We start from the raw sequence: 24,091 nt of genomic DNA, 5'->3' as shown, positions 1-24,091 counted from the left end.
GTAAAATCAATAATTACTTCTAGAGCAGTGGGTTACAATAGCATTAAAAAAGTTGAGTTTTACAAGACGAAAATTTAAAAAGATTAATTATAGGTGTCTATATCACAGGAACTATAAACATATAACTTATAGCAGTACTAATTATCATGCCTAATGTTTTGGAGTTAATCTAAAAAATCCTTGCTTAATTTCAAAATTTGTTAATTTCTTTGCTTAGTTACTAGGCAATTTAGAACTTTTAGAACTGATTATTGAGATTATTATACATATCTGTCCCATTTTGTATCCAATTATTACATTACCTAAAAATGAAGTACCTAGCTAAACAACCCAATTATTCTATTAGAATAAATATTTTGGATGATTGTCTATGGTATCGGCTAAGAGAACAACTATTATCCTAGAGCAAACTAAAAATTGATCCTAATATATTGAACATTGCTTCAAACTTTCAACAGGACTCTATTTAATCATATTATTACCCCTCTTCATAACCTCTCAGTTGTAAACTCTTAATTTTTCTTTCCCGATAACGTCCTTAAACTGCAACCAACCTTGTATTCTTTAATAAAATCTCTTCCGAAAAAGATAGTCCATCAGTCTCACCTTATCAGAAATATTTTTGGAGGAACTAACTATTGCAATTCATACGTCATAGACAACAGCAACCTACCTATAATCATACCTAAAATCTACTTGGGTTATTCCAAGCTCTGAACCCTTGATTATCTAATCAATTTTTATATTCCCTATTCTCTCTGAGCGTGTTTAAAGAATTTTATGTTTGATTTACAAATAAATCTAGGTTAATAATAGCGAAGCAGCGGTTTTCTGTGACATATCTTACCAAAAATATAACTTAACCACCACCTGTTTTAACTTTAATTGTAATAATAGTCATCTAAAGATCAACATATATCGTGAAATTCATAACTAAAACTTAAAGGACAAGCGACTGAGATCCCTCTAAATATAAAATGACAATAGGTTCATATCTCAAACAGACCGATGTTGGCATTCAGCCAAAATATTTCTACAACCCAAATCCAAAGTAAGATGCCATAGTAAACTTGATTTAGGAAAGGTCGTCTGGCTGTCACACCTGCTACGGCTAATCACGTCATTTTAATTACAAAGACATTAACTCTAATTTACATCTTCACTCTGTGTATACAAATTTAAACGGGTCAGTTGCTTTCCGACGTGATTCAAAAAGCAACTTTAAAAATAATTCGTATAATAAATAATTTTCATTTTCGCAATTTGATTACTTATTCAAATGGTCGAGTTGCGCCTATACACCGAGGGGCTCTTTCACATGTAAATTCTATTTTATTCTACACGCTTTAGACTCATACCTAGAGCAAGTCGGACTTTTATATTCCTATTTTCTATTCTCGGGGGCATCTACTCGGAAGGCACAATGCAGCCCTTAATATTTTCTTTTATAGCTTTTCGCACCCTCTCAAAGTACCGCATAAGGGCTAGAGGATTCACTTGGCTATTGTAATAAATGTTTTTGGGGGTTATTTTCGCTCTTTGGTTTGGTTTTATTGAATTCTGGTGGGGTAAATTAGGATTTATTGTTTCGTTGATCTTGTTTGTATAAGATCAAAAATTTGCTGAATGAGTTTGATAATAATGTTTTATTTTGTAAGAGCTCTGCTTTTATGTCAGTTTGTTTTTCTATTTGTAATATTTGCTTTTTATTTGCTTTAAGCTAATAAATAGGAACAATTTATATTATTGTTTTCTTAATCCTAATCTACTCATGGATCTTAAATTCTGGGAGAGACATTTCTCATTTGTTTGTTAAATATGTATTTTACTCACTATGTTAATAATGTTTGCAAGATTTTAATTTAATAAGTATTCAGAGGTTTTTAACCAATGTTGGATAATATGATTGTGTCCTTCAAGCATTTGACATGATTATTCATCAAATTTTTGTATATACATTAAAATTGTATTATTTTCATTTAAATGATTACTCTCGTACTATATGGTATTTGCTTCTCAAGTTTCGGAGAATTAATTCAGGTAATAAATAATAGGCTGAGAGATTTTCGGGTACTTCACAGAATGTTGAGTTCATAAATTTTTCAAATTTATATTTAGTTCTTTTGTTAATAATACTCAAATATATTACTTCTTTGATGGTAGTAACATTGCTGAAGTGGGACATTTTATAAACCAATTCTTAATATATCCGTAAATTCAAGACTGTCTATAATTTAAAAGATCGACAATTTAAGTCTTAAGCCAATTAAGTAATTAGTAAAAGGAAATATAAATAAGCAAGCTGGATAAATTTTTGACCAATCTAAATGTTAAACATATTGCCCAGTGTACCATATAGATGAAAGAAAATAAACTGATACTTTCGTAGTAATATGTGCATTGGTACATTCGTACACATTCTTAGATGTATTTGTAAAGAGGCGTAGAATCTGAGGCCCATATATCAATGGACTTTTAATGGAGTAGTGTACAGAATTTACCTGTCACATATCTGAATACAAGAATGGATTATCTCATAAAAGCATCCTAATTTTATAAAATATAACCATTAGAACTAAATCTTTGCATGCTAGAAGTCAGATGGACAAGCATGGATTAGAATCATCTCTACCAATAAAAAGAAGAAGATGAAGAAAAAGAAGAAGCAAAAGAAAAGGAAGAAGAAGAAAAAGAAGATCGATGTCAAAGATTACATGGATTTATTTTTAGTTGCTGGGGTAAATCGTAAAAGACAAAAAATATCTGCGTAGGTCTGACAAAATTTAATTCAAGTTTATCCACAATATATATGGAAATGTTGTTGTTCTACTAGTAATATAGAAAAAAACCTTAAATTTCAGTTATCTAGGTCTATAGTTTCCTGAATCCTTGATGTTTCTTAATCTTTCTTCTAGATCTTTCTATTAAATAGTCGTTGACAATTTATCTAATAAACACATCACTACAACGATAGTATCAGATACTTCGATGATAATGTCACAACATTTCCTACCTTGTTGACTCTGTTGTCACCTGATTTCCAGATAAAGTCAGTCTTGGACTTACTTGAGCAAACTTTTTAAGGTATTAGCCGGGTTGCCGTATAATTTTTCGGTCCAGTATGAGCGGTCGAATTCAAAGTTTAAGAAATAAAAATAAGTAATACTTGATTATAGAATAGATTTCTTATTAAATTTTTTGGCCGTTTAGTTTAATGTTTGTATTTGATCAGTAAAATGGCTATTCAGTGTTGAATAGCTAAAAAGAGATTCCAAAAAATATCTATTTTTAAGGCGTGACAATCGAAAATCTGATCCAAGAGTAGGACTTCCACTAAAGTGCCAATATCTCGAAAACCATCGATTTTTTACTTAGGTCATTTTATGTTTTTCTGGTTGCTTATGAGTTGCTCCATCAGCCCCTTCAGTATTATCATTGACTTTTCGGACACCCTGTATATATATATATTTTATATATATATATTTCTGAAACGTATCTGAAACGTATTATGGTGTGGTTATAGTATATTTAAGTGAGTGTATTAATATTGTTAAGTGATTTTGAAAATTGTACTCATAAAAAAATTTCATAAAATATAAAAAACTAGTATCATAAATGTGTTTTTAAAATTGAACATCTTCCCAGAAGCGTGAAGAGAGGGTCTTCGTCTTAAATGTTTAGATACTTAATATTTGTAGTCAGTGGTTTAGTGTACAAATAGCACTTTCAAACGATTGTTTATTTATACAGGTTTTTCATTTAAAAACTTACCCCAACCCACCACGGATTTATCGAAAACCACTGTTTAAAAAAAAAACGCCGAAATACGTCAAAAGGTTTGTCAAGGGGGACAACTTTCTAACCTAAAATTACTTCACCATCTTTCACCCATTGCCCCCAGGGTCATCCCCTTAAAAATTTTAAATGGCAAGGGGTATCGAGTAATAGCTTGTTTAAAAGGTCTTTCAAAGTCTTTTATTTTGACGTTTGATTTTTTTAAATCGGTCGATTCGTTTTCCAGAAAATTAGAAAGATCTTTGTTTGTCTTAATTTGTTCAGATAGAAAACAACAACATGAAAATATCAGTTTTTATTTCAATAAGTCTTCACAATGTTGCCCGTTTTTGGCCAAACATTGATATAGGCGATGTTCAAATTCCTGACGGACATTTTCAAAAACATGTTGTGGGATATCATGGCAGCTATCAATGATGCGTTGACGAAGTTCATCCAACCTTTCAGAGGAGTAAACACTATGGATTTCAAATGACTCCATAGAAAAAAGTCTAACGGCGTTATATCAGGAGATCTAGCAGGCCATTCTATAGGCCTCCTTCGCCCTATCCATTTATCTGGAAACTCGTCGTCTAGCCATTGCCGAACGGGAAGAACATAGTGAAGAGAAGCACTGTCTTGCTGGAAATATATTTCAGCCTCATCAAGTATAGGGTTTCCATCATCATCGATTTGGTTTTCAATGGACTCAGTGATAAGCGGATTAATGGTAATTTCCAATATATACAGATAAATGTCTTCATTTATATTTCCGTTAATAAATAATGGCCCAATGACTTTATTTTCTAAAATGCCTGCCCATACATTAATTTTTTGAGGGTACTGGGTATGCCCTTCTACAAATGCATGAGGATTTTCATTGCTCCAATATCTACAGTTATGCTTATTAACAAATCCATTTAGATAAAATGTGCATTCATCTCTTAAGCAGATATTCTTTACATGAATAGTATTATCATTATCGCATATCGCTTCAGTTATTTTTTCACAAAACTCAACTCGCCTATCGAAATTGTCTTCTAATGAAATACCAGTGGCAGCAACAATTTTGCGTAATGAAGTATTAGGATTTATTCCAAAATGACCCAAAACTTCAACTTGAGCGGCTTCATCCAAAATTCGCCGATGATCACGTTTTTTATTTGCGACAGATCCAGTTTCAGTAAACTTAGTAACAAGGTCCAAAACATACCTATGCGAAGTTATCTTCTCCGGATGTCTAACGTTAAACGTGACGGCAGTTTGCCGAGCACATTGATTTTGGGCACCATAAATTAGAATAATTTCCACTCTTCCGGCTAGTGTGTAAACCATTTTGAAAGTAAAATCTTCAATTCAACAAATAAATGTTCACTATTCCAAGATTGTCACAAATGTAACTGACGGCAAAATAAATTCTTTATTTTCCTTAGCAACTCTAAATAACTAAGCAAGTATAATAATAAATACAGTTCGCCCAGGATATATGTGTTGATGGAAAGAATGCGGAAAAAAATTCAGGTTGTTATTTAGTTTTTTCCACGTCTAATCTGCAGAATTGCTGTTAATGTTGGTAGTTTCCGTTTTAAATTATAAACGAATTGTAGATTTGGCAAACCTTAACGGGCAACATTTTGAACACTTATTGAAATAAAAACTGATATTTTCATGTTTCTGTTTTTTTGAAAACGAATCGACCGATTTAAAAAAATCAAACGTCAAAATAAAAGACTTCGAAAGACCTTTTAAACAAGCTATTACTCGATACCCCTTTCCATTTAAAATTTTTAAGGGGAAGACCCTGAGGGGCAGAGGGTGAAAGCGGGTGAAGTAATTTTAGGTTAGAAAGTTGTCCCCCTAGACAAACCTTTTGACGTATTTCGGCGTTTTTTTTTAAACAGTGGTTTTCGATAAATCCGTGATGGGCAGTTTTCAAATCAACACCCTGTTTATATTATGCACTTTAATATCATAGCTATAATAACTATTTGGAACATAATAAGAATACCTTGGATTTCAGACATATTAAATAGAAAAGAGTCGTTATTGAATTTTAAAGGGACTATATCAAGGTTTTTTGAAAACTTACTAAGACCAGAAGTGGCAAAATGCTTCGGCAAAGCCAAAACATAAAAAAAGAAAATAGAAGATCCTATTTATTTTTACATTTTTAAATTCTACAATCTATTTTAAGTATTTTTTAATAAAAGCACTTTGTAATTTAAACTATTTTTCAGTTATAGGCGATGAAAATGTCCCATTTTGGCTTAATTAGAAAAAATATTAACATACCCAATATGGACGTCTTAGGCTTTATCAGTTATAATTTAAATGTCCTTTTAAACTTGATTTTATACTTTCAGTTTCTTCAATTCCTAATTCTTAATTTTTCACTTTTCATAACATTTTCTATTTCTAGTTAGATATGCCACATTCAATGTCATAAATGTGTTTTTTAAATTGAACATCTTCCCAGAAGCGTAAAAAGAGGGTCCCCGTCTTAAATATCTAGATAATTAATATTTGTAATCAGTGGATTAGTGTACAAATAGTGCTTTTAAACAATTGTTCATCCTAGGAATACCTTGGATTTCAGACACATTAAATAGAAAAGAGTCGTTGTTGAATTTTAAAGGGACTGTATCAAGCTTTTTTGAAAACTTACTAAGATCAGAAGTGGCAAAATGCTTCGGCAAAACCAAAACATAAAAAAAAATAAAAGATCCTATTTATTTTTACATTTTTAAATTCTACGATCTATTTTAAGCATTTTTTTAAAAAAGAACTATGTGATTTAAACTATTTTTGAGTTGATGACGATGAAAAAGTCCTATTTTGGCTTAATTAGTAAAAATATTTAGATAGTTCTTTATCACTTATAGTTTAAATGTTTTTCACTATTTTTAAAGCAATATTGGAATTTTTTTGGCAGCCCTTCTAAACTATAGGTTATACTTTCAGTTTCTTCAATTCCTAATTCTTAATTTTTCACTTTTCATAACATTTCCTATTTCTAGTTTGATATGCTATGTTCAAAATACGTTCCATGATGGCCCAAAGGTAGATATATAAAAAAAAAGGTCCGGGCTTTTGGTTGACCAAGCAATGGTCTCCATTTCTCCTGTTCATTTATTATGGCTTGTAAAAGATTCTTGTAAAAAGATTTTGCAATTTGATTTTAAAGAAACAAATTTTACTGGAGACCAGTTAGGACCCAAAATTGTATTACTTTCTATACCACACCAAATATGAACTATTCCCTTAAAATTTGGCTTAACATTTTTTGGGGTGTTCTGCATATTACGTTCATTAAATATCCCCATGGTAAGATCATAAATGTGGCCTAGTTAATCTATCCTAGTATATAATGCTGAGCGGAATATATGAGAAAAGGCATAAATTTACAAAATTTAAATGTCAGTAAACGATTCCATTCTAAGCATTTAACAGAAATGAGGAACTACTGAATATCCCGAACTGCATCCGAAAGCGACTTGGTGGAATTTCTTCTATGATAATAAATTAAAGTTCTGTCTCGATATAGTTCTCGTCTTGAGTTTAATTTTTTGTTGTAAATGATTGTAACGATTTAGTTACTTCAGACAGGTTTTGAATTCTCATAATTCTATTTGCGAATTAATTTCTATTCAGGGTGTCCCATAAGTTGGTGAACATAGAAGAAAAGCATATCCTTTGGTTGAAAGTATTACGAGTTGACCACATTTTTGTAGTCCGAAAATTAATAATAACCGAGAAACAGAAAGTTAAAGTTTTAATTTTATTTTTATTATTTCTGAATAATTTATACAAAAAGAAACATATTAGTACAAAATTTGGTAATGAAGTGTTTTTGGTGTCAAGAAATTCAAATTTAATGTTAGTTTATATGTAAATGCTAGAGGGCGCTTTCGGCAGGAGGGCGATATAACAATGGAAATATGGAACAAGAACGATAATATCAACAGCAATGGAAATTTTTTTATCTTACAACAAATGCTTAAAATGGTCTCCGTTACCTTCAATACATTTAGCTAGCCATTTATTGAAAGCAAAATGTATGTGTATTCAAGTCATGGTTTTGGTAATGTAGAATGTAGCGCTTTCTTATTATTTTTTATTTGAGTTAGTTTCGATTACTACTGCTTAGCTTTTTAAATAACTTTACTGCTATGTCTTTTCAAATAGTTTTTCCCTCAATTCATCAAAAAAAAACCTAATATTCCTATAAACAAATGCAAATTGTAAATGCCATAATTTTTTATTTCAGCCGCATTAGAAATTAAAGATTCAATTATCTCGCTCTCGCGCTCTGGATGGTCGCTCTGAACGACTCTACAAAGATATACCTTTTTTAATATTGATTAAAAAGCTAAGGTTTTTATAAAAAACTCATATACACAGAAGTACAAAAACGCTGAAAGGTTACACAGAACGAGCCGTCAGGCCCGTAGCTGTCTAGGCTGTACACAAAAAGATTTCGATTGAATTCGAGTTTCTTGCCCTTAACAACCCCCTACTACCAAATTTTGATATAGTACTTTTTGAAGTACTAAAACTAACTTATTAAAAAATGATGGAAATAAAATTCAAACTTTAATGTCCTGCATCTTCGTTATTACCGGTTTTCACAAACCTTTTCACAAAGTTTTACAAAACTCATGCTGTAGACTCACATACAGAGTAAGAAAATACTTTCTTTTTTTGTTTTATATTTACTAATAATACTTGTCAAAAATGCATGTGTTCAATAAGGCCATTATCCATCTACCTATCTAAATAAATTGTTATTATAAAGCTCGTAAGTATTTCTTTTTTATTTAATTGTATTTGTATTATGATTTTTAAATCTGCCGAGCCAAAATATATCAATTGACTTCTTCTTGAATTTCATAAAAAATACAGAGAAAGTTAATTGTTTTCTTTTTTTATTAAGTATTATAGACTCTGATAAGCATACCGCATAATTGGCTTTGTTACAAAACGATTTTAACCTAAAAAATATGCTTGACATTGAATTATCGAAGAGGTTTCTTACAAGGTTACCTCATGCGAAAACTTGAGGTAAATATTAATTAATATTGTCTGCAAACCAAATTAAAATTATTTAATATAAATCTGGTTATGTATATACAACCATAGCCTAGGTAAATTCTGCATGAAATCAACTAATTTTCTTGCCAACAATGTAAACGCCGTAAGTGATCTAAGTGGTTTAATTAAACGAAGCATCTGTTCTGACTAAAACAAACACTATTAGGGTCGGTTCTATAAGCTAATGTGTATAATAGGCTTGATAAATAGGGTGCGGCTGGTCCTATCGGCCCCTCGGACTGTCTGTTTGATATAATAAGGGAAATTCACAACGATGGTTCAGCATTCCCTAAACTGATAAGGCTAACTAAATTTATGCTTGGTATGGGTAAATATAAGAAATCGTAAAATTTAATGTTTATTTTATTCTCTAAAATACCCTTGAAAAGAACACGCGCATTTATATACATATACCGCCTTTTATCACTGTCTGACCCTATATAAATTTTCCTTTTCCTATTTATTACCTTTTGATTATGAACTTCTCAATTAGCATATTTAAATTCGATTTTCGATTATCTCAGCGGAAAACAAGCGTGAAATAGATGAGATAAATATCTGAATGTTAGACACACCCCTTAAAAAATTTAAAAGGGATAACCATACATATATTAACATGAATAATTACCCCATATAGGCGATGTTTATAGGGTTGGTACACGTTTTGACAGCTTGATTAAGCACCATTGTTAAGGCATTAACAGGGTCTTTTTTATGTAGGGAATACATTTTTGAGAAGATTTCTTAAAAATAAATTTAAACCGATCGATACTAATAATATTATTAAAGATGTGCTAAATAAAGATCCACAATAAAGATGTTAATGGGTCACAATGACATTAATCAGTGTTAAAATTACCTGGCGACAGACAAAAATAACATCATTATTAAAGAAAAATATTATGCTGCGCTTCAAAAAGCTTTTTAAAATTTCATTTAAATTTATGCTTTAAAAGATTTCAAGGCAGTCCTTTTCACTTTTGATTAAAGATGAGCTTTACATACCATAAATGATGATTGGCATTATGAGAGATTCATAATTCAAGTTTTTCAAGTGCAATATCTATAGCACGACAATATTCAGTTAGCCTTAAGAAAATCTTTACCTGTTTTTACTCATAGGCATATCATAGAAAAACTGCTCCTGAGAAACCGAACTAACCAAATAAAAGCATGATTAGGATCTCATCATATCAAATAGATACTGCGTGCTTTTGTACCTAATGGAGTATGTCTACCCGCATAAAAAAAATTATATTGTAACGATATCGTTGTCCTTAAGTATTTTTTCCAGCAAACTAGATCTAATATATAAATTAGGGGATAACGTACGTAGGGGAAAACATTTTATAAGCAATATTTACAAACTCCAAGCAGTATGGTTCTATGACCATTAACATCAACTCCCACTTATTTGTTTCTTAAAGTTTAAAAAAAAAGGATTAAGGTCTATCTACCCAGACTGTTCTACGACTTTTGATCTAGATACGGTCTGGCTGCTGTATTTTGAATAATGTATTATGTCCTATATATGATAATTTATTACAATTCTCTATGACTTGTGTTCCATTTGAGATGCGCAAACATGTCTGTTAAAAGTCAAAAATCTCCTTAAAATATAATTCATAATCATAACTACTAAAGTTAATGAATTTTAATATGCTAATATTATTTTCTACAATTGTTGAGTCTAAGAAGGATTATCATGTCTCAAATAGATTTTATGTCAAATTTTTAGTATCTCTTTTAGTTTTTACTGCCTTAAGTATTCTTTGAGGATTGCCTCATCAATACCACCTTAAAATGAAATTTTCTCAATTGCTAATATAGTGACTATACAGGATAATCATCATTTTTATTGAAAGTTTCTATTATTGTTGAGTGTAAAACGGAAAGTCATGGCTAAAAACCAATTGAGCAATGTATTCCTTATGGTTAAATGAAGAAGCTCCCAATAACCTGAAGATGTTAAACTCTAGTGTAATAAAATTAAATTACGAGACAGCTTTACCACTAACCAAAAAGATTAAAACTTCAGCTTTCAATTTTCTTTCAGTTTCTAGCGAAACACGTGTCAAGAGTAAAACTAACCTCATTTGCTTAGTGATAAAAGTGTCTCGTAATTTGAGCATCACACCAAAGGTTCCGACCATAAGACTATCTAGTGTACTATGAAAAGTTTTCTCAAGGGCATTGGAGAATACTGATTATATTGAATCGACTCAAATATTTTTTTGGTGGGATAAGTAAAAACTTTTCCATAAAACTGGATTCTGTTCAAGTTGAGTCTCCTTTCGTGAAATCAACCAAGTTGTTTAGTATTTATAAGGTGTCTACAATTAAGTTTTTTTATTATTAATCAACTTATGTTAGGAAATTCATATTACGGTACTTGCCAATTTGTACATTTGCTCAACAATTTGAGCAAAAGAAATGTAATAGCTGGACATAACCAAAAAATCATTTGGGATAACGGGCAGAATATTGACGTGCTTTGAGAGCTTTTTAACATCCTTTCAACCTAAGTTCCTGTTCAAGAAGCATCTTTTAAACTTAACAACCCTTAATATAAAATAGTTTTAAAAATCATTGTCATCAGGTATTTTTTCTATAATCTGAAAATATTATTACCGTAATCTATTATATAAATTCGGAGCTACAAAGGTAGTAGCTAATTATAGAGCTATTTGTGTACAGTTTTGCCTCCGAAGTGATCTATTGCAAAATGATCTAATAAATTGTCATCAGGTACTTTTTCCGAGTATTAGAAATGAAGCTGCCTTAAAAATCAGGGACTATATAACTAACCAAATTAGAGTTAAATAAAACATAGTTTTGTGAGAAATTAGGGTTGATCTGACTTTAACTAATTTGCTTGTTTATCACCATTTTTCCTTGTTATTTGGAGAGAAAAATTCAGGTCGACTTTAACTATACAGATTTTTCTAAACAACTTTTTTAAAACTTTTTTAGAGATAATCTGACTTTTCTTTTGATCAAGCTAAAATCATTTAGCATGAGTAGACTTTTAAAAGTGGTTTGAGAGCTTTTTGATAGGTAGAAAGAGCTGTCAAGTATGGTACAAGTACTAATGTTTATTATTAACATTAATGATCATTTAGTTGGGAGTGAGTAATTATATAATAATATAAAAAATAATAATACATTTTTTTAAATCTAATGCATCCATAATGAGAGTTAGGCTTCGTTAAGGTAGTATTTCTTGGTCTATGCCTTTCTACATTGCATAAATCTGCCTTTCATTTATCGCCTAATAATTGCGTATACAGGGTGGCCATGAAAAACGAAACAGAGCCTATTTTGGGCCCTCAGAACATTTGCGAAAAAATCCTCGGACCCGTCAATTTTTGATTCAAGGGGGAAACATTTTTTTGCTAGTTTCGCCCCCTTGAGGGCAAAGCCCTAGCGGGGGTGACAAGGGCCCCCAAAATTTTAAATGGAACGGGGGGTCCAGTGATACCTTATTTTGAAGGTATTTTTATGTGGATTATAACCCTAAAGTTTTAAATCGTTACTATTTGCCTAGTCGATACAGGGGCTAATAAAAGTTACAAAAAAATGTAAAAAAGTATAATTTTAGGGCTTAAAGATAAAATCAATCAAGTAAATGTTCAAAATGTTGGCCTTCAACTTCCATACAATAATACAGGTTTTGTTCAAACCTTTCCCGTATATTTTGCAAAATTTCTGGAGTGATTGGACGACATTCATTAATTATTCTTTGTCGCAAATGGTCTAGCGATGTTGGCTGACTCGCAAAAATTTTAGTTTTTAAATGGCCCCTCAAAAAAAAATCTAAGTCCGGGGAACGAGGAAGCCATTCAATAGCTCCTCTTCTTCCAATCCATTGTCCTGGAAACGTTTGGTCCAAATATTGACGAACCCTTGCAGCATAGTGGGGTGGCGCCCCATCTTGCTGAAATACTAGACGATTTTCCAAGTACTCGTTATTTTCTAGTATCTCCACTAATGCTGGATGAATTGTATTTTTTAATAACTCCAGATACATCTCTCCTGTTAAATTGCCAGGTAAAAAAAGGGGCCTACAATATGTTTACCAAATATTTAATTTTTCAGGATGTTGTGTATGCACCTCACGAAATATTCTGGGATTTGAATCAGCCCAATAGCGACAGTTGTAACGATTTACAGTACCGTTTAGGAAAAAGGAGCATTCGTCAGAAAAACATAAAAACATTAAATAGAAAGTGTGGATCATTGGCGGCTTGTTCAGATATAGTTTCACAAAATTGTACTCGCCTATCAAAATCGTCTTCGTTTAGTTCTTGTACGCGATGCATTTTGTACGGATGAAACTTGTTTTTTTTTTAATATCTTCTGAATGCTGCTTCTCTTAATACCAGACACGGTTGATAACTTCCCTGTGCTCAGTGTAGGATCTTGCACAATATGGCCTAAAATAGCTACTTCTGAAGCTTCATTCACCACTGGATTATCTATTTCGCGCTTTTTATTAGCCACAGACCCAGTTTCCCTAAATTTTTGAACCAATTCCAAAATGTACTTGCGATGGACCTGTCGATTAGGGTGTTGTAGTGTGTTAAAGAGCTGGGCAGTTCTATTAGCATTTTCATTGTTCGTAAAGAAAAGAGAAATTATTTTAACTCTTTCAGGAAGTGAATAAACCATTATCACACTTAGTGTTGTAACTAACTAACTTTAAAGAGCTATTTGTTTGACACACTATGATCTGACAGCAGTAATTGATAACCACTATTTAACTTCAAAATGTAGCTATAATAATAGTCTCAACAATAACCAAGAGTTCCTTTGCAGAATTGGCATAGATACCTACGGGTATTAAAAAAAAAACAACAGAAAGTACGGTTCACAATGTAGGAAAACAACATTTTTTGTATTTATTTAACTGCTAAATTTACAAGCATTTTTTTTCATAAAAAATGTCGATATGTTTTTGTAACTTTTATTAGCCTCTGTATCGACTAGGCAAATAGTAACGATTTAAAACTTAAGGGTTATAATCCACATAAAAATACCTTCAAAATAAGGTCACAAAATAATCACTCGACCCCCCGTTCCATTTAGAATTTTTTACTATAATAATATATATATATATATATATATATATATATATATATATATAGATATATATATATATATATATATATATATATATCTTTTAATTATTTTTGTTTACATTTAGAATACCATCATGTATATTTACTTGTATTTACTTACCATGTAGATTTTGTTTGCCTTACAACTTTAATTGACTCATTGACTGACCATACAGAGAACCCACGAAGCCGGCCTGATAGGTTCTTTTTTTTCATCATTTTCCCTGTTAAATTTACAGGGTTTCTGAAACCTATCAGATCTAGGGAGTTGTTCTTGTTGTTTAGAACTTTTAAATCAAGACTGTCGATATATATATATATATATATATATATATATATATATATATAACATATAATCTAATAACTATATATATATATATATAGTTAAGTATTATTACTTCGGAAGCATTACATAATAAGGCGTAACGTTGAAGTGTCCTAATTTACATAATTATAAGATAAATATAGTTACTTAAGTTTTAAAGATTAAAATGAGAAGGTGATAAGATAATAAATTCATGTTAAATCATGCAAAGAAATCAAAAGAATATGGTTAAGATCAATTAAAGAGGAAAAGAAAAAGACTAGTAAGCTTACGGGTCAAGTTCCATGGTGTTCTTCTTTCGGGGGCGAGAGCCCACGATGGGCTATTTTTCACCACATAGGGCTTAAGGCATGATGTGGGGCTAAGGGCTGCGAAATTATCTGCTTTTAGGCTTCAGGGCGAAATCCTCACCACTGCTGGGTCATGGCTGGCGGTTCAAAACTTCATATTTAAGGAGCCCTAAGAGAGATTTCTCAATGGAAACGCGGAACACCAAATAAAATGTCACCAACGGTGAAAACTACTTTAGAGAAGTTTCGAGAGGCATCAAACCACTAAAAACCATCCTGCTTCAAAAAAATATTTGGTTGAAAATGAAGAAACACTAATGAATTTTAGTTTTTAGTATTAATTTAGATAAAAATGTGCTGGCGGAGAGAGATGATACTAGATTTATTTTACACCATTAATCTCTCTCCGTCACAGCGGACAGCACGGTTCACCTTTGACAGACGCAGGAGCTGGAAAGACCCCCCAGATGCGTCGCGGAACTGCTTAAGTAGTGGACCAAAAGACGTCTGGGCGCAAGACCGGAGATTGAGGAACTTCGCTCGTTACTTTATGGGTTTAGCCGCTATGGACCCAACCAAAACCCATACATAGATCACTAATAAGCAACCCATAGAGTGCCTAGTAGAAAGTACAAATACGGCCAAATCGTAATAATTCGACACGCGGCGCCACTGGCGTCCGCTTTAGTAAGCCGGTTGACCAATTCAATTGCCGTGAAATCTTCTCCATGCACATCATATTGTAAACAATAACAAAGAATTAAAATGGTGATAATATTGATAGTGGTTCAATGAAAAATATTGGCGAATATCATTAAGAGTCGAAGGCAATTGTAATTATGGTGGGTGTCTCAGTCAGCATTCTCGTACTTATAAAGTTTTGAAAGAAAAATTTAGAACAAAGTCATTTTTAAATATTTTAACCGAATGAATAAAAGTTAGTATTCTCCAGATCCCGTCTAAAGCGTAATTAATCCTGTAACAAAGTAAGCTGTAGACTGGAGATTTTTTCCAATCAATAATAGAAATTAGGGTTCGTCAAGGTAGTATTTCTTGGCCAACAGTTTTGCAATGTATAACATATATGTGCAATGCAATAAAACATATATATATATATAATGCCTAAGCATTTCCTAATTTTATTTTTGCTTAACAATTCATTAGTATTTATCTTGAAGCTTTGCATCATATTTCTATTAAATATTCACTGGAAATATATTCCAATAAACTAACTGTCTTATTAATTTACAGAGAAAATCCTATATCTAGCATTTAAGAACTCGTGGTTTTTAAAATGGGTAACAAAGTATTCATTCCTTTAATGTCTTGCGTAGAATGGCATAAATTATTTATGTTACAACCATATATGTGGACTAAAGAAAAACTGAGAAAAGGTTTACCTCAGTTAATAAATTTTTAGAAGATTTATATTTTCTGAGACCCTATCCAATCTTATAATTTATATATGGCTGGTAAGATTAAAATAAAAAATAATTAATCAGCTTTAATACACAATTTTCAAGTCTTTTAATGATAGTAAAATGCTCAACTATTCGTAATACCTTTGAGAGATCAAAGATAATCTCTAAAGAAAGACTCTGTTTCTACAAAAAAAACATTTTGTGGAGATTGTGGCAAAATTAATCAAAAAAAATATTTAGAAAGACTCATTATTTAATTCTTCTTTTTCAATTAGCAAAAGTTGAAAAAGGAACATAGATTGGGTGTTTTTGATCGATCGATTCGTCAATCTTGAAACCCAAAACGTCTAATTATCTGATGTAATCGTTAAAAAATATTTATTTTTAGTTATCCGTTAGTTTTCTAAAATATACAGATAAAAGAGCAAAGAATGCTCGAATATTCTATTCTTTCAAGAAACCCTCTATACAACTATACGAATTTCCGAAAATATAGAGGCTGTTGATAAAAACACGAGTTTTATTATTTATATTTTTGATAAAAATGCCACCAAAACAAATTATATTTCTACTATTGGGCGTTGTTTAAACCATCGGATTACTAAATAAGTATCACAATTAAATATAACTTACCTTAATATTAAAAAATTTAAGTAATATTGCTAAATAATGAAATAGAGCTGAATAAATGCCAATGGAAAAGTATTAAATTGATTACAAAATTCAGAGAACAGATACAAAAAAATATATTTTTTTAAATTATTTAAATTCTATAAGTTCGCATTAAATACTGGAATCAGTAAACAACGATTGTGTTTAAGTTCAACATGTGCTCAGGTGCAAGGGGGTGTTTTGTTTACAAACATATTTACGACAACGATAACGATTCTCTGGTGTCAACTTCACACATACTTCCAAAAGAGGAAATTTGCTATAAATTAACACAATATAAATTATTTGTATTGGATTATGCATTAAAAATATAACGTAGAAATAGATATAACCTATTCTAACAGCAAAGTTAACATCTTTAAACCTATAAAAAATTATATCATTCTTATTCCTAATGCTTCTAAAACATATGGCATAGCAACACCGCATAAGAGAAATGTTATCTTGTCAAAGTCACACAGCTTTGTTTACACTCGGCATTTGTAAGGTTCTATGTTTTTTATTTAGTTTCTAGTTGAAAAAGAAAAAAGGTCTGATTTGAGTGTCTTTGTGAACTTTTACGTTGGTAAAAACTTGTGCCTTAGAAAAACAAGCCTTCATCACAAGCTTCAGTAATATTCTGCGTAAATGTAATTTCCTCTCAATCCAGACACCAAAAACCTGAACTCTTTACAGATTAACTGTAATTTAGGCTAGTAAATCTACTATTTGATAATCTGAAATATAATTTTTTCTATATAAGGGTGACTATTATGAAGAAATTTACATTTTATTAGCGCTAAATCTCAAAACAACGCAGGACGATGAGCGAGTTTGCCTCGCTTCAGCTGCATGATCGTAAAAGCCATAAAGCAGAGAAAACTAGAAGGAAATTTAATAAAGGAAATATTAAACAGACACTTAGAGGTAATATATTCAGGAAGAGCTTCTAAAAAGTCAAGAAGTATTATCATAAATAGCTATATTTTATACGAAGGCAAACGACAGTGCGGTGGATTGGAAATATATTCTATTATCCTTTAGATTTTTAAAACAAGTTTCATATAATTAAATGGATTGTCATGAACTTACCCTGGCTACATACAGGTGATACAAATAAAGCCAATACTGTTAAAACCTGTGAAACATCAGATCTATTTACTTTCTTCGCTTTAAATAATGTTGTCATATTTATATTTAACTTTAACAGGATTTATTGTCTGTTTTGCAGCGGCAAAGTTAAATTTTTGGCTTCTATTCACTTTTCTCTTGGGCTTTTCAAGTCTTTTATAGAAAAGCTATATTTTCTATATAAACCTGATCTTTATATAGAAAACTTAAAATTGATTTTGCATTCCTGCCGTTTATGTTTGTCTTTTATTATACGAGTAGCAGCCTTTTATAGCGACAGCACATTTCGTTTATGGCGAAATCTGAAACAGAAATATTATTTTTAGAAAATAAGTTTTGATGCAGTTATGTGAGTATTTATATAGTTTTAATTATGAATGAAACAAACTAAATCAAAAATGTAATAGGAGCTATATCAAACTTTTCAGAGTATGTATATGCATGTTTTTATATGTGTCCTTAATTTTACAAAAAAATGTATGAGAGTATGTTATATCTAGAATCATCTTAAAAATCTTTAGAATTATTAAATTTCTTTCTACTTTTTGTCTTATTTGTATGCAAGAACAGATGCAAATTTAATCAATAGAAAAGAGGTCTTCTTATAAATTAGCAGAAGAGGATAATTTGTATCTTGAAAATTCATAATAAACGGAAAATATCTTTCGAATCCTCAAATAAATATGGTAATATTTTATCTTTAAAATTTAACAACAGCATCCGAATTAACATAACAATACTAATTAAGAACAGTTTTTATCTCTTTCAAACGAAATTCGTCAAAAAGAAGAAACAGAAAAACACACAAAGAATAGAATAAAACACATTATGAACCTCTAAATAATATAAGAAAGTATTTCAATAGTAAGAACTGTATTTAGACTTTGATTTTAACTTATAACGATATAGTAAAAAAAGTTAATAGAGTGCAAGAAAAGATTTTAAAGGCTTAAATACTCGTCAAAATAAAACATAACTTTTAATTTTAGAGCTTCATCTTTATTATACTTTCAGAAAAAAAATGAAGATAAAAAGGGAAAGAACAAGAATAATTGTAGGAAATGCAGAAGACCTAGACTAGAAGTTTTAAAATTTAAGGGTTAGGTTCCCTTGTCTAAACTAAACTGAGAGAATTTTCATTGCGAAACAAACATCGATACGTAAAAAATATGGACAACAATGCGATCTACACTTCTGATGAACAGCGTCGAGGTGGCTACTTTGCGAACCCAGTCATCGTTCAATGTTGCGTGCGCGTTTTTATAACGCGCATGTAGCGCGTTAACTTATCATTGCAACTTATCTATGAGCTAAAACAAAAGGCAAATCACCACATGCTTCACGAATAAAATGTCTGATATTCACCAAATAAATTTGAAAAAATAAAAAAATAAATGGAGTTAATTCAATAACATTCACCTCGCCTATGAGTGGTCTCTTTTTATTATATAAGAAACTTGAAAAGTTCAGCCGGAAAAAATATAAGACTTATGCCAAATGGATCGGTTGTCCATTTAAAACAGAGAGTACTTGAAACGGGTTTCATTCAATAAAAGAACCCAAATGCAGATACATTTTCTGAGTCCCACGACTTAGGCTCATACTAAGGTTTAATCTTAGAGATATGCCAAACTCCGGCACCTTTGCCATATAACAGAAATTTGGTACGTTCTCTCATCAACAGCAAAATTTAATTTTTTGAGCTAAATTAATGAACAATATTGAAAATTAAAAATCAGACAAAAAATAAGAAATATTTGAATTAATTAATATATGAAACAAAATATATAGTTATCTTATCAATCATAGAAGGTTGCCCAAAACCATTGTAAAGTTAGTCAGCGCCATCTATGCACAATTTGTGAGTAAAAGAGGAAGACTTAAGTTATTAAATATTGAAGTATGCTAATGTAGTATTCACATGTTACAATCTACACTTCTAAAATCAAAGTGCTGACTAACCAGTTCACTCAATCAGAGGCAAGATTCCTTAGCCAAAACCATAAGAACGTTTGAGAGCGGTGGTATTGGATTAGAGCTAAGGTGATCAATCATCATCGTTTAAAGATCAACAATAATCAAGTAAAATCTACCGGCAATATCTGAAAACCATTTAGGGGTAAACCCATAATGTGTCTATTATAATATACGATCTTTCTGGAGAAGGCCTGGATTTTTTATCAGAGTTACTAAATAAAACAAGAATTTTCTTTTTCTTTGTCATACGAACATCAGTTTTGTAATTTTGTATTATCACTGAACAATATTAATATCTTTTTAAAAAAAATATCAGTAATAAAAATTATCTCTTACTGCCAATAGTAACAATATTAGCATACATTAATAAAATAAATAAAAAGAAAATAGCACGATGTAACTAAGTAAACTGACAACAACTAGTTCTTACGCCTTGTCCTTTATATTCCCAATACAGCTAATCATTGTAAAAATTATTAAGTCATAAGTCTAATAGGAGCTTTATCAAACTTTTGAGAGTTTGTTTATGCATATTATTATGATCCTAGTAATATGTTCCTTAAATTTTGCAAGAAAATAAAATATGTTATATCTAGAATACTCTTAGAAATGTTAAAATAATGTAACCTATATTATGGTGCTCTAATGTTAAGTTTCACATAAAATATGCAGTTTTTGGTAAGGTTAGATGGCCTTCGTGGAATTACATTGAATGAAAAGAAACCTAATTAATATTAATGGCAGGAGAGAGAATGTTGAGAAATTTAAAATTTATAAGAAAAATCGACCAAACCAACCGCATTGGCATGCATATATTGAAAAGGTGTCTTATGTCTAAAGCAGGAAGAGCAGCCAGTGATGTTATTGACGTATAATATTTAATTCCACTATTAATATTGAAAGTAAGAACAGCAAATAAAAGAATAATTAGCAATGTACCATTTTATATGGCATAGTACACACTGTTTAACTTTACTTCTAAGGATCTTGGAAATACCAAGCCTCATATTGTTTGATAAAAAAAAACATTTTATCAACGTCCCTGTTAAAGAAACTTAAGTCGTAGGTAATCTTACTCTTTTTCGGCTATTAGGAGCATGGCCTAACCATGCTTAAAAAACTTATCTATAACAATAAACTAAATAAGCTAATCTTACATATACAAGAATATTTACTATAGTTTTAAGATCAATGTTATCAGGTTGATTTCTTAGATTATTAAGAAATAACATATATTTTACTGTATGCTATATTAAAATGAATATTACTGACTCAGAAAATGATAAAATTAGAAAACATGTTATTAAAATATTAAAGATTTTAGCACAACTCATTTCAATCACATATAATGAACATTAAAAGGTATGAGAAAAAAATACTATATGCAGGTATTTATAAATAACAACAATGAGTTTTGTTAAATAAATATTTGAAAAGAACTTTAAGTGCCCTACAATCTTGCTTACGAAATAAAACTCGTACATTGTCTCAATAAAACAATAAAGTTTTGTCAATATAACTTAACAAACATATATATCTTTTGGTATTTAATACCATTTAATCAATTATAAAAGGGCCTTGATAATAAGATGATAAACTAAATAAAATGAGAGACTTGACTTACCACAAATGCTGCCGATATAAAAAAGAAGGAACTTTTAAAAAGAAAGAGGAAAAAAATGAAAAAGTTATCCATTATACTCAAATAAATATTTTAATTTATAGAACTCAATTGTATATGTCAGCTTACAATTTAATAATTTGAAGTCTGATGATGCTTTTGTTGAACGAAATATGTTACCCTTAATAATAACTTTTGGGACGGAGTATTTGTGTTTTGGTTAATTTTTTATTCCCGCACAGGGCAATGGCATATTACAAGATCATGATAGCAAGCAAAATAATACATTAATTTAGCAAATTAAGACAAACCTCTTTAGTAGATGCTGCCAGTTTTTAAGGCTGATTTTTAAATTTATAACATCATGAATATATATTTAGAAAAGTAATTAATTAAGGTTATTTAGATGTTTAAATACAATAAACTGTAATCATTTAGAAATCTAGCGTTTGCTGGGTAATAATTCCTCGAACAAAATAGTAATTCATTTAATTTTTGTTTTACTTCAGTATAGAACAAAAACTAAATAAAATAATCAAAAGTATATGAATTTGTAACTTTTAACAGTTTTGTTCTCTTCTTTACGACCAATATTTGTAGTTCTAAAAGACGGAAATTTATTACAAACGGTATAGAAAAAAGTGGACATAAAAGGCGTTAACTGTTCAACCACGTCGGCAATCGACCACTTCGCAGTCAGTAAAAAGTTTCCCAGATGGGGTATATGGTTCGTTGGTAACTTTAAAGTACTTTTTACCCCGTTTACTTCATTTTATTACCGTATCACGTACGAACGGTGGCTAATAAATTTGTTGTTGAAGGATTTATTTTGATCTATGACAGTATCCGAGTTTATATTATCGAAGTCTGAAAAGGATTATAAAACAAATGTAAATGTCTATTTGAGCTTTTCTTATGGTCAATAAAATTACCAATTTATATTTTACGTATAGAGGTATAAAGAAGTTATATTTCGGGGGTTCTAAATATAGATTCTCTTATTAATAGTATTTGAATGAATTTAGTAAAAAAATATGATATGTTTCTCTATTCAGTTAATTATGAAACTTTAAACCTCTCTCTTTAGTCACAGAGTTCATTCTTATGATTAACTCATACAATTTTTGGAAGTATGGTCTCTGCATATCTTTGGTGATTTAGGATTACTAAACTAATTAAAACTTGCCGACGTTTTAACAATAATTATTATTCTGTCGGTTTTTTCAAAACAATTCCTAAAAGTGGCAGTTATACTATTTTCTGAACGTTTCGAATGTCTATTCTTCTATTGATATTTCATCATTCTTCTATGTGATCTTAGCAGTTGTCGGAAAGGAAAAGAATTATTATTAGCCGAAGTATCATTAGAATTTTTAAAAGAAATATCCTAAAATTTCTCTGAATTGAATTGCTGCTCATAAAACTCACCGACGTTTTCTCAATTTTCTCACCGGTTTCTTCAGACAACGGTTGAAAGTAGTTTCTTTGTTCTTATAGAGTAATGCTTTCTCTAGTTTTGTTTCTAAGATTTCTCCATATTGCAAAAGTGCTATTAAACCCTATTCTATAGTAGGCAAAACTGAAAATATAACTTTTATTATCGTGGGAGCGTACGAATAAAAAAAATTAAGCCATTAACGACCTGTCTAAAGCTATTTATTCTATTTACCTAATTCTGTCTTTGTAATTAGGAAGGAACCATATTAAAATTACATCAAAAATTATACGTAATTTGACATAACATATGTAGATTTAGATGCAATAAGTATATCGCAATAAAATGACACTGGCTATGTCTATATCATGTCATTACCAATACTGACTGCGAAGTAGTCCTTATTTCATTTCTTAAATAATTTGGTTGAACGGAAAAATTCTAAATTTGATATTTATTAATATACATATATTGACATCAATAGAAAATTATTTTAAATACTTCTATGTTGCTCTAATTTTATTGGGTAAGTAAGGTGTAGTTTTGTATTTTAATGGTATAAAAAAAAACATAATGAGTGTAAATTGTTCTGTTTTGGCTATTTAGCCAATTTTCTTCGCCCAGTTTATGGAAAATTCGCTCGCTACACCGTATTGCAAAGTATTGCAAATATAAGTGGCAAAAATCAATTCGGCAAACAAACATGAATTTTGAATTCTTTGAGTATCTAAAAAGGCTGAACAGAACCCATAGATATTATCACAAAAATTAATCGATGAAACCACTAAATTCCCGTACATTTTTTTTGATATATTTACGTAAATACTTTTTGGTAAAAATATGATGTTTAGTTTAGAGTTAATATGCTCTTTATACCTCATTTTACTGTAAATAGTTACGTTTAAAGGTTGAGCAGTTTTTATTGATACTACATTAAAATTAATTTATATGTGAGGGTTTTCAAGAAAATTATACTTTCACTACAGAATAATAATGCAATAAATCTGCTGAATTAATTTTATAGATATATTAATTTAATAAAAAAAGCATACTAATGGTTACACAAGAAGCAGAGCATATTATACATATATATGTATGTATATGTATCTTTGACAAATTACACATTTAGGAGCCAAATATTTCTGCTGTGTAATTTTGATCTTTCTTGGATTAACGGATCTCTAGATAACTGCAAGTACTGATCAATTTGGTATCTTAAAATTACTGATTAAAAAAAGTCGTCCATATTGTCAAA

General features: G+C 30.3%; 1 protein-coding gene across 4 annotated transcripts in view; it reads right to left on the bottom strand.

Moving 5' to 3' along the window:
- The window catches only part of LOC126734286 (uncharacterized), a 106,858-nt gene that overhangs the window by 26,661 nt on the left and 56,106 nt on the right, over window positions 1-24,091 (bottom strand). For 3 of the 4 annotated variants that reach the window (XM_050437841.1, XM_050437839.1, XM_050437840.1), the window contains exon 2: window positions 17,765-18,105. In XM_050437841.1, coding sequence (XP_050293798.1) covers window positions 17,765-17,861 — 97 coding nt within the window. In that variant the 5' untranslated portion in view covers window positions 17,862-18,105. Of the gene's footprint in view, window positions 1-847; window positions 949-17,764; window positions 18,106-24,091 lie in introns of those variants that run through there. The other variant, XM_050437843.1, reaches the window with a different exon arrangement.

The sequence above is a fragment of the Anthonomus grandis genome, chromosome 3, assembly GCF_022605725.1.
Source record: "Anthonomus grandis grandis chromosome 3, icAntGran1.3, whole genome shotgun sequence".
In the NCBI taxonomy this organism is placed as follows: Eukaryota; Metazoa; Arthropoda; class Insecta; order Coleoptera; family Curculionidae; genus Anthonomus; species Anthonomus grandis.
The sequence above is the reverse complement of the archived record's forward strand: the minus strand, read 5'-3'. Positions and strand labels throughout refer to the sequence as shown.